Below are 13002 nucleotides of genomic sequence, written 5' to 3' on the forward strand. Positions count from 1 at the left end.
TTTTATGCAATGTTAATTCAAATTTATTTAATTGAATACTGTGTGGTTAGAGCAAGAGGAGCTGCATAGATCACTTGTTGAAATGCTTTGGAGGAGAAAGTATGTTTTGAAATCAGTTTCTTTCTAGGGGTAGAGAGAGCCCACGGTTATATTGTGACTTCAATCTTCTCATTTTAAATGACAGTCCAGCAAGACTATTTTTAAAGACAGTGACTGAGAACAGTGTGATCCTGTTGGAATATTGTAGATTTCACAACAGAAGGGAACTAAACAGGAGGTTACTTTCTTGATCTTATGTATTTTATTTGTGTATCTCACTGCTCAGGAGGCTTTTGATACACCACGTACTTCATGAATCGCCACAGCAACAAAAGATTTGTGTGAATAAGTAAAAATGTATTATACAGTATATATTTGAAGCTTAGTTGTAACTTTGATTACTTTTAAATCTAGAGTAAGTATACAAACAAATATTGTAAACTCCAATAGGACAAATTCAGTTTGTTAAATAAGCATATGCAGGAATACATTGTTTGCAAGAAAATAAAAAATGTTTTATAGTATATGCAATTGCACTGTTTATAGGGAAAAAACCTGTACTTTGTTTGTTCAGCTAATTAGCTGAAATGTCCCGACTCATCTGTCATTGTGAATTAGCTGAAATGAATTCAAAAATAAAAGTTTTTAATTAAAATTGGCATTTCTGAATGTACTGCTAATGGTGGCCATATTGTAGAGATATTATCTCTCTGTGAAACGGTCAGAATGGGTGCCCAGAGGGACAGACGCCAAACAAAATTTCTTCTTTGATGCTGATTTCATAGCAGAGGAAGAACTCTACAGTGCCATTATCCCACACACAAGGGAGCGGAAACTTCACAAGTTTGACCTTACTGAGTTTCCTCCAAGTTCTTCCCTCTGGTATAGAACATGGTTTGCTTCCCCTCTACAGAACAAGACTGGGTTTCCATCCTCTTACCCATCAGATCACCTGTCATCTGCATGACTTTTGGCATTTTTAGGAGGCAAAAGTCATCCACACAGACACCCCTTGCCAGAGCTCTGCCATTCTAAGCATGCTTCCTGCAACAAACGTGGCTTCCAGGGATTCTCTTTATTGCAGCTGTCTAGGACCCCTCCTTAAAAAGAGGTTCCAGAGTGCAGAGGGAAAACTGTGTACTTTATTAAACCTTTGGCTTCCACTGCTTTCCCTCATGAGCTTCAGGCAGGATAATCTGAAGGAGCCCAATTGGCTTCTGCTCTGTTTCCTCCGACTCTACAGAGCAGGATTCTGTGGAGAGGCTTCCACGGGGTTGGGAGAAGGAGATGAATGCTGTAAAAGGCAGAATTCTGCTCTTCTACGGGTTCAGGCTCTGTGTGCAGATGCAGAGAGAAGCATGGGGCACTACATGTTGGTTAATATTAAACAAGCTGTTTATAGTGTTTATGCAGTGAAGTTCTTCCGCTGATAAACCTATATGCCCAAGACCGGAATAGTGGGGGCTATATTGTTACAAAATTCTGGGGTAGTCTTAAGTTCTATTGAATGTGGGCAACTTATTTTATATTGTTTTGTCAAATGTACTGTGTATGCATCCATAGGTGTTATGAAAGTCCCTTTTTTAAAAAAAATCAAATAAATAGATGCAAGAAAGAGGGAAGCTGCTTTAGACCCTCTCTCACTAGACTGCCATCTCATCAGAGACAGAAAGTATGTCTTTTTTCTGCAGTACTGAAATTGGGGGAAGTAAAGCCTGAACTAAGACATAGATGAGGTATGCCCATTCTTAGGAGCTCAGCTCCTGGTGTCACTTCAGCTTTCATTTAAAAAAAAATAGGAAATTTCTGGCCCGCACAGATATGAAGAAAACCAATGCACTATTTGCCTGAGTCTGCAGACAGTCTGAAACAAGAGTTCTGAGAGGTCTGACCTGCCACTGTCTTCTCAGTGGGATGTAAACTCCAAAATCCATTGCTTTGGGTGGCTCTGCCAGCATCACCTGAGCAGAGTACTCTGTGCACAACAAGGAGAGAATAGTACAGTGGACCCAGTCCACCCACCAACCCACTCAAGCAGGTATTGCAGCAACCGGAGTATAGGTTCTGAGGGAATCTCGCTGCCCTTGGCTCTGTGAGGGGAAGAGGGGACTCTGGCTGTCATCTCTGCTGCTCCAGAGGGAAATCCTGCAGCCAGTCCTGCAAAGAGTGCAACAGAAAGGGCTGCATACTACTGCATCTATGTCTCTAGTGGGGAGGAGGCCCCTGTCACTGTCATTCCACGTGGGGATGGTGGGGCCAAAAGGCAGAGCCACATTGGACTCCATGTTATGGTTTGCTGGTACTCCCGTAATATTCAGGCACCAATGTGGTATGGTGTATACATAGGTAGCTAGGAGCTCTCCCCACAACTCCTACAGCAGAATTGAGAAGCAGGGGTAGGATGTAATCATCAGTTTGCTCTCTCTGATTTCCGCACTGCTTTTCTGCAATATGACAGGCACCAGCAGGAGACTTGCATATGCTAAATGTAATTTAAATGCTTACTTTTCAATAGATTTCTAGTTTATCGCAGTGAGTTTCTCACCATCTGGCTGTTCAAATTGCTGTGCTTTTCATTCTGGATACTTATCAAAATTTTCATAAATGAACAATATGAACCTAAAAGCTGTATTCCTCTCACAGGTAATTGCATGTGAGCAGCAGCTGGACAGCTCCTATGATGCCAGATGTGATGCATGGTCATTGGGTATCACTGCCATAGAGCTAGGAGATGGAGATCCACCTCTTGCTGACTTGCATCCTATGAGAGCACTTTTCAAAATACCAAGGTAATGTCTTCATACCCTTATTTCTCACGGTATTAGTCTAATCCCCACCACTTTCTCGTACTCCCTCCTACCAAACTTGGGCACTTTTATATCTAATAACTGAATATTAAGGACTAATTCTGCCCAGGGAGCAGTGCAGAAGCACGCTGTCCCACAACCAGCCCTGCACTCTGCCTCAAGCATATACAAGTATTGCCTAGTGGATATAGCACTGTTCTGAAAAACAGCCTCATTGTTCTGTGATTTCATTTTGCATTACTTGGTATGTCAAGTGGAAAATGTCCACTTTATTTCGAAGGAAAAAGACTAATTCAAAACGTTTTGAGCCAAATTCAAACCTACAGTAAGCGGATGCAATTCAATGGACGGCAAAGCAACGGTACCCATTTATACCAGGTCTGAATGTAATCCTTTTGCTGTTATTTGGTGCCTTAGTGAATCACAAATAGATAATAAGAGTGTTCATTAATTTTGATACTTTGTTAATGAGCTGGTTAATGCAATGAAGCTATGACCCTTTTTGTGAAATTTAAGATAGAATTCCTTAAAGAACTCCTGATTTTAAAAGAAAAAATCAATTGCCACATGCTTTGAAAGAAAGAACAGTCCTGTCACGAAATACAAATAGTGAATAATAGGTCATTAGGTTCATTTGCTTTTATTGATATGCTTGAAAAATGACAGCAATTCTTGGTTATATTTGGTAGATTTTCTTGATGCTTTGTTAGTTTGTAAAGTAGGAGGTTAATGAAGTATTATATTGTCTACACAATGCTCCTTTAGCCAGTGGAAATCAATATTTTTTTCAATAGCCCTCCTAAAACTCATTACTCAGCCTGCCTTCTTATGTTGTTTTTGTCAAGTGTGTACATATTAACTTATAGTAATACTGACCTTCACAGAAATCCACCTCCAACATTACGCCAACCGGAGCTGTGGTCAGCTGAATTCAATGATTTTATTAACAAGTGAGTAAGAACTGAGACCATTAATTGAGGCCCTTTTGACCAAATAAGATGTGTACATAAGATGTGTGCATAAATGTAGTTGAAATATTACATCTTTGTATTCTGTCTGGAAATCTGTCACGACAAAATATTTCACCCTTGTTCCCCCACATTATTTATTATAGTAAAGTTGCTTTGTATAAATTCCTCTTTTTATTTGTAAATATATAAGCAATATGGTTTTATATTAAGCTTCCTGCAAACTCAGGCTTCAGGTGACAATTCCAATATCAGTCTGACTACTGTTTCTAAAATACATCATTAACATGAATCAGGGTGAATTTGGTTCTATAGGATTTCCAGTGTATATTGTTACATCGGTTCTATAGGATTTCCAGTGTATATTGTTCATTGTTTGAGACCATAAGCTATTCCCATCACCTGTGGAATGCTTTCTGGCTAATGTTGGTTCCTCAGTTACACCCCTGAAATCATACTCAGTGGAACTGTACAAGTTTAACTGTACAAGTATAACTGAGAACAGACAGAATTTGGCCCTGGTGTTATAAAATGGCTTGGTATGATGGTTTAATCTGATGGATGGAGAGTAGAGCTAGTTGGGAAATTTTTGACAGTTTTTCTTTGGAAAATGCTGATTCCACAAACTTTTCAGAGATGAAACTTTAACTGGGGTCTCTCACGCCCCATGTGAGTGCCCTAACCACCCAGCTATTGACTATTCTGGTGTTGTGTGTGTGCTCTGTCGCTCTCTTCCCCTTCCCCCACCTCCCCTTTGTTTTTCATGAAACATTTTTAAAGGTCTCAGATTTGTCACGATGCAGAGTGGGAAATTTTTTAAATCTCAACAATTTTTCACAGAATGGGAAAACCATTTCCTGCCCAGCTCTGATGGAGCAGGATCTGAACTTATGTAACTACCGAGCAAGGAATGCCTATCCTGGGCGTTATATAGCCTGGGCGTTATGTGGCCTCTTAATTAGCCAGATCACGATGCTATATTAACACACTTTTTATTAAGCAAATTTCTGTTAAAAATAAATAAATAAATAAAAAATAAAAGGATTATGAAGAACAGATTGGCACAGTTCATATGATGTCAACAGAGCTTCACCAGTTTTCACCAGCGAGAATCTACCTCATAAATGTAAACCTTTCTTATGACTTTGTCATTGATGTGTACAAAATAATGATCTGTAAATTTCTTTTAAGCTTCCTCTCCTCCCACCCTCTCATCAATACAGGTGCAAATTGACGTAGTGGTTTGGGGTATATCCTGAAGTAACTGGGCTCAGACCACAAACTTATTTCACATAGGCCACCAAAGAGTAATGCAGTAATAAATTATCATCTACAAAAGGCCTGGGGTGAAATCCTGGCCCCACTGAAATCAATGGGCGACTTGATCAATGGGGCCAGGATTTTGAAGCAGTGATGTAGGTGTGAAAGGTCCTGTGACCCTTATCTATAATAATAGTTTTAAATATGGTTTCAAGATTTCTGGGTTTGTCCCAGAAATGGACAGTTGCCTACAATTTTAAAGTAAAATATTTCTCAACGTTCTAGTGACCCTGAAAAGGAATCCATTAAGGGCTAAGCCCTTTGACCTATGACAGTCTCCCATGGGGGCATAGCCGTGTAACTCTGCTGTGCAGGGAGTAGCCCCTCTAGCTCTGTGGCCGTTTGCAGGGGACAGTGGCTGATGGCTCTGCATAGCAGCAGATCCATTGATCCCATTCCCATTTCTCTTCCAGCTGGCCCTACCTCCTAGCCTTGCTACATAAGGATATGCAGGGAGCATATCTAGAATGGGACTGTGAGACTTCACAAATCATTCCCACTTCTCCAATTTTCAAGCATAGGCACCTAAATATTACATCTTTAACCTGTATTTGGACATTTGAGTCAGCACTAGGGGTGGACCCAAGCTCACATCTGAGATCCAAACGTTCCTAAAAATCACATGCTTTTTTTTTTAACCAGCATATACATTCTCAGTTTAGGTACCTAGTGTCAATTTGAGTGTCCTATTGAGAAGCCACAATGGTTTTCTGTTTTTCCAGCAGTTTCTTTAAGCTGCCTGATATTTCTGGTTTAAAATACAGCGAATTAACATCTTTTAATCCCAAATTCTATCAAAACTTCTGTATGTCTGTTTATGGCTGGTATGATTAAGATGTGCATACTTTAATGAGACAGTCCTGTAGGTATGTGACTTAAGCATGAATGAATTCAAAATTACTTTACTGCTTAACAGTGTACAGCTCTGTGAATGATCACCTGCTTTTTCTGCCAGTGCAGGTGCTTGACTAAAGATTACGAGAAGCGCCCGACAATATCCGATCTTTTGCAGCATAACTTCATTAAGCAAATTGAGGGCAAGGAGAAAGCATTACAGAAGCAGCTTATGGAATTTATTGATGTTCATCAACAAATGGGAGTCACTGAAAAGGCAAGGTACCTGAATTATTTCCTTTTCTCCATGGAGTAAGAGAGTAATTTGGAGGCCGTTGAAACTTTTACTGTTTAAAATCAGTTAACACTGAGGGTCCAATTCTGCAACATTCAGGGAATGTCTACACTGCAGTTGGGGAGAGGGGGTCAATTACAGCACAGATAGTCATATTTGAGGTAGCTTTAATCAAGCTAGCTCACTGATAGCAGTGAAGCGTTAGCATGGGCTAGCTGCCTGAGTAATTACACAGGGTCCCAAGCAGGCTTGTGCTGTCCTCACTAAAGCCCACGCTGCCATAGTTTCTCTGCTATTGGTATCCAAGCTAGTTAGAGTAAAGCTAGCTTGGGTATGTCTACATGTGCTGGAAACACCGCCCTTCCCCCCATTACAATGTAGACATACCCTCTTTCACACTGAGCACTTACACTGTAATTAATAGGGTTGCTTGTGGAGTCAGGTATTACTTAACTTGAGTAAGGATGGCAGAATCAGGCCTTTAACTTGCAGATAAAAAAATATTTTATTGCTAAAAAGACTCTTTTCTGTCTTACTGAGCAGGATATTTTTTTTCTTCTAATGGCATTTAGTAATATAAATTCTGCACCATCGAACACCAAGATCTTACTGCTTTTATATAAAATGCTGAAAATGGTTTCGCTCAGTGTTGCAATTTTTTTAAATAACAACTTCAGCAAAGTAATGTACTGGATGTGAAATGCACTATAGGATTAGTATTGATGTATTTCTCTTGCTTTTCTCCTGTGCTTCAAGGTAAGGGATAATAGATTTTTTTTTAATGGAACAGGAAATCTAAAAGACTTTTTTGACATTATCAATTCATAGTGTCACATTTTCCCCATTTGAGCTGCACAGAGAAATCTTATTAAAATCTGCCACATTTCCTCCTATTTATATTTACACAAACTTAATATATATTGCCATTTTCAGTTCAGATCTTGGGAAATGTTTTGCTTTGCCATTTACCTTTCAAAGATGATGATGATAAATATATTTCTAAAGCATTTCCAATCTTTTAAGTGTTCTTAGACTAATGCTGTCTAAAAATTATCTGGAAATGTGTTGGATGATTAGTTGTTTCTCTCTTCTGGCTTTTCAGTAAAAAAAACAAAAAAAACAATTGCAGTTGGTCCACATTTCAACTATATGCCGGATTGAAACAATCTGAATGCCACAGATCTGCCATCTACTCTGATAACCAGGAGAGATTTGGAATCGAAATAAATTAACTCTGTGTCAGTACATACCATTAAAATTGAATGAAAACAGCCCAGCTGAGAGAGAGCTAATTTTAAAGAATGTATTAATTTACAAAATCCAGTGTAAAATAAGTAATAATACCTGGTAAAATTGCCTAAGTCAGTGTTTCCGAAACTTGGGACACCGCTTGTTCAGGGAAAGCCCCTGGCAGGCCAGGCCGGTTTGTTTACCTGCCGTGTCGGCAGGTTCGGCTGATCGCGGCTCCCGCTGGCCGCAGTTCGCTATGCTCAGCTAATGGGAGCTGCAGGAAGCTGCACGGGCTGAGGTATGTGCCGGCCGCCCTTCCCGCAGCCCGCATTGGCCTGGAGCGGCGAACCATGGCCAGTGGGAGCCGCGATCAGCTGAACCTGCGGACACGGCAGGTAAACAAACCGGCCCAGTCCGCCAGGGGCTTTCCCTGAACAAACGGTGTCCCAAGTTTGGGAAACATTGACCTAAGTGATTTAGGAGTCTGTGTCCCATTGACTTTCAATGATAATTAAGTTACTTAGTCATTTAGATGCTTTTGAAAATTTTATCCATCATGTATAACTCACCAGAAGTTTCCTTACTGTATAAGAAAAATACACCACTTTTTCAATTTTGTAATTCTTTAATTAGTAGCAAATGAATTTTCAAAGTAACCTAGAAATCCACATGCTGCAAAATACTACATGAAGCACTTTATAAGGCCCTTCTTCTCCAGTCTGCTGACATGAAGAAAATGACTTTGCCTTCCCTATCTTGCTCTTATGTATAGTAATTGAGCTGTCAAGTGATTAAAAAAAATTAATCACGCTGTTAAACCATAATAAAATACCATTTTTTAAAATATTTTGGATGTTTTCTACATTTTCAAATACACTGATTTCAATTACAACACAGAATACAAAGTCTACAGTGCTCACTTTATATTTATTTTTGATTACAAATATTTGCACTCTAAAAAAACAAAAGAAATAGTATTTTTCAGTTCATCTAATGCAAGTACTGTAGTGCAATCTCTTTATCATGAAAGTTGAACTTACAAAAGGAGAATTAAGTACAAAAAAAGGGCATTCAAAAATAAAACAATGTCAAATTTTAGAGCCTGCAAGTCCACTCAGTCCTATTTCTTGTTCAGCCAATCATTCAGACAAGCAAGTTTGTTTACATTTGCAGGAAATAATGCTACCCACTTCTTGTTCACAATGTCACCTGAAAGTGAGAACAGATATTCTCATGGCACCGTTGTAGCAAGCGTCGCAAGATTTTTACATGCCAGATGCATTAAAGATTCATGTGTCCCTTCATGCTTTAACCAACATTCCAGGGGACATGCATCCATGCTGATGACAGGTTCTGCTCGATAACCATCCAAAGCAGTGCAAACCATCACATGTTCATTTTCATTATCTGAGTCAGATGCCACCAGCAGAAGGATGATTTTCTTTTTTGGTGGTTCAAGTTCTGTAGTTTCCACATCGGAGTGTTGCTCCTTTAACACTTCTGAAAGCATGCTCCACAGCTCATCCCTCTCAGATTTTGGAAAGCACTTTAGATTCTTAAACCTTGGGTCCAGGGATGTAGCTATCTTTAGAAATCTCACACTGGTACCTTCTTTGTCAAATCTGTAGTGAAGGTGTTCTTAAAATGCACAACATGTGCTAGGTCATCATCCGAGACTGCTATAACATGAAATATATGGCACAATGCAGGCAAAATAGAGCAGGGGACATACAATTCTTCCTCAAGGAGTTCAGTCACAAATTTAATTAGCACATTATTTTTTAATGAGCATCATCAGCATAGAAGCATGTCCTCTGGAATGGTGGCTGAAGCATGAAGGGACGTACGAATGTTTAGCATATCTGGCACGTAAACACCTTGCGAAGACAGCTACAAAAGTGCCATGCAAATGCCTGTTCTCACTTTTGGGTGACGTAAATAAGAAGAGGGCAGCAGTATTTCCTGTAAATGTAAATAACTTGTTTGTCGTAGCGATTGGCTAAACAAGAAGCAGGACCGAGTGGATTTGTAGGCTCTGAAGTTTTACATTGCTTTGTTTTTTTAGTGCAGTTATGTAACAAAAAAAAAATCTACATTTGTAAGTTGCACTTTCACAATAAAGAGATTGCGCTTCAGTACTTGTATGAGGTGAATTAAAATATACTATTTCTTTTGTTTATCATTTTTCCAGTGCAAATATTTACAAAATAATATACACTTTGATTTCAGTTACAACACAGAATACAATATATATGAAAATGTAGAAAAACATCCAAAATATTTAATTTCAATTGGTATTCTATTGTTTAAAAGATCTAATGGTAATCAAATGACACAATGACAGGATATTCCATTGGAGCATTCTCTGGCAGGGTTAGCTTGTCTCTTGTTGACTGATTGGCTCTGTGTATGAGCCAACCCATGAGGAATTGTTTTGATGGGTAAGGAGGCTGCCTATGCTTTTGTAATTGATGAAATTCAGTTTCGTCTTATATTTTTCACAAAACGGTACATAGTATTTTTCTCAGCTCTTTTTATGGTTTGGTCTACACACACATTTGAGCTTGTTTAACTAAAGGGGTGATTTTAAATTGATTTAGTTTGACTTTGTGTGGAGGCCCCATTATTTCAGGTTAGTGATTTAAACAATATAAATCAGGTTGAAACTGAAATTAGTATCCCCCTGGGGTTTACATAACTTTAACTGAATCATTTTTAAACTGATTTAAATTAAACTGGTGCAAGTCCAGTGCGTGAAGAAGACTTATGTCTACAGGCATGAATCGAATTCAGCACTTACTGCACTTATTATTACTTCAGCTCTGGTTTACCATTTTGCCCTTTCATATTTAATATTTGCTGGAGGATTGCCTTCCTGTAGGAGTACACATATCATAAGATTACCTTTCTATTAAATGTATTGAAAATTCCCCATTTTAACATCTGCTATTAGTGCTGTACAAGCAATAAAAGCAGTGATTGCTTTCCAATAATTTGAACTGTAACAAAAGATGATAATAATTTCAGGTATGTCACTAGAAGAAATTAGAATTCCAAGATATTAAATAAAGTTAATGTAGGGCAGTGTTTAGTATCTTCTCATTGCCCTGTAACAAGATTGTGCAGGCCTCGTTTTAATTCCACAATTTGTGCCTCTTAGTTAACATCTTCAGTGCCTTAGCTCATAGGTCCCCACCCTGTAATCAGATCCATGTCTACTGACTTTTGACCTGAGGATCCTAAATGGTATCAATGGAATTCCACATGAGTGTGAGGTCCACCACATGTATCAGTTTGCAAGATCAAGGTAATAGATTTTCATTCAGTGAACAGTGTGTGTACACATATCATACAAACTTAAAAACAAAAAATAATAATGTGGTTACCATAGAGTTTGAGGTTGAAATTATCTTTCAATGGAATCCAGCTAATTTACCTCCACCCCCACCAAATATTACCCTTTCTTTTAAAAATTGTGCATTTTCAATCAAAACATTAAGTCTGGACATTAACAGTTAAAGTATTCAGCCACCTCTCCCTGCCAGGTGTTATAGCCCTTCATCACTCAGGATCATCCCACCAGATTTACACCCCGCACCCAAACTTTACTAGGCCTGTAATGGAAATTGTTCTGTAATGGGAACTTGTTGGATGCATGCGGTTGATTTTATATATTGTCTGCTAAACATGTAGTAAAGATTTCAAAAGGAATGTAGTGCCAGGTTATACTAAGTAACATCACATTCCTATAAGTTTTCTCATAAAACCAGCTCCTGAGATCCAGTCTTTTTGCCCCTGGGTCTGTTCAAGAAAGGTGACATGGTCTCCTGGCATAATGTGGAGCAGCGTCTGACCACCAGGGGATGTCCTAGCATTCAGGAATCACTGAGGAATGGTGACACCTCAATGCCTCTTTTCTCTGAACATTCCCCTTATGCCAGTGGCTGACGGGGTTGGTATAAGAGTTGTTACAGTGGCTCTATGCCACTGGAGTATTCTACCTCCTGTTGCTCTTTAAGATGGAGCAGCACAAAGCAATACAAGTGTGGCAGAGACCCGGCTCATTGTGTGTTGTGTTAATGGAGCAGGGGAGTATTTATGTGGCTGAGACTGGAATGACTAATCTGATTGTATGGAGTTGGGTATATGTAGGTGTATTCTAAATGAGGCTTGGCAAGCTTGTATTTTTAGCAATATTAACTATATTCTGTACTATCTAGTAAGTGTATTTTGAGGGCTGCAAGTATCATATGATATGTTAATGTTAGAGGGCTCAGTTCAAAGCCCACTGCAGTCTCTAGGAGTCTTTCTATTGATTTTGCTAAGCTTTGGATCAGGTCAGTTACATATTGCGGAATACAGGTTTTATCAGGATAAAATTGGGTTGTCCCCATTACTTGCAAGTTGTGAAGCCATGAGTATGTTTTGCAGATTATCCCAACGAAGTGCCAATTACACCTTTACATCATACCTCCCCATCATGGAAAGCGCACGTTTCTAGCCCTGAGATGCTGCAAGATACCTTGCCTTAAAGCCATGACATTTTTATATTTAGAAAATCTCTCACGGATCTATGACTGAATTTGTCCCGTCTTGGATCTCAGGCTGGGGCCATTTGAGTGTAAAATTCTACATTTGGTGAGTGAATGAGGAAACATTTTCTAGCAGATTGATATTTAAAATGGCAGCTTGTTTGAAGCTGCTTGACAGTCAAAGGTTTGGAGTGTTAGTGTGAGTTATAGGGAGACTGATTGATTAGAAGGGAGAGAGCAGGTTAGCCAGTCAAAGTTGCATGCTAACAGTCTTCATCACATGACTGTTATTTGTCTCTACAATTTATGAAGGTATCAAGGGGGTGCACATGAATACCTGCATAGACATACACACATTTTCACGTAAATTTCCTCATTGCAGTCACAAAAATGGGAACATCTTAAAGAAGGCTTTTGATGTTTGTCAGTCACCCCTTTAGTACAATGCCATCCTTTTCACTTGCAGCCCAAATCTCAAAAGAGATGAAAAATGTCAAATTAGTAAATGAACTATGTAAACTATAGTACTAAAAGCAAAGGGTGGTTTTCTTATCTTAAACTTTTCCCCCTTATTTTAAATGGACAATAATACACATTTGGGTGCTGATCCTGCAAAGGAACTCCATGCAGGTGGACTCTGTGTCGGTGTAGGGTCACTGGGGTTCCATATGGGTGGACTAGTTTGCAAGATCAATGCCTTGGTCTTCAGCAGGTTCAAAGGCATTGTCTTTGTCATAAGCAGGACCTGTCAGGTACAGTAAACATTATTAAAATTCTTTGCTGATGCTGCATGCTCCAATACAATACAAGGAAGCGAGACCGTGAGTTGTGATGTGGATTATTTTGATTTGCTGCAGATCAAGATATAATCATAAGGAATTTTACAATGATTTTAATGAATAAACTCACATTTTAAATTACATAGCTACATTCCTGCAGTCACATTATAGGAGTAAAAAATGAAATCACTACCCAAC

General features: G+C 39.0%; 1 protein-coding gene across 1 annotated transcript in view; it reads left to right on the forward strand.

Annotated features, from left to right (window-relative positions):
• The window catches only part of MYO3A (myosin IIIA), a 204365-nt gene that overhangs the window by 92469 nt on the left and 98894 nt on the right, over positions 1-13002 (forward strand). Inside the window, exons 6-8 of the mRNA XM_077809469.1 lie at positions 2683-2828; positions 3731-3796; positions 6095-6250. Coding sequence (XP_077665595.1) covers positions 2683-2828; positions 3731-3796; positions 6095-6250 — 368 coding nt within the window. The remainder of the gene's footprint in view (positions 1-2682; positions 2829-3730; positions 3797-6094; positions 6251-13002) is intronic.

Source organism: Eretmochelys imbricata, chromosome 2, assembly GCF_965152235.1.
Source record: "Eretmochelys imbricata isolate rEreImb1 chromosome 2, rEreImb1.hap1, whole genome shotgun sequence".
NCBI classification, from domain to species: Eukaryota; Metazoa; Chordata; order Testudines; family Cheloniidae; genus Eretmochelys; species Eretmochelys imbricata.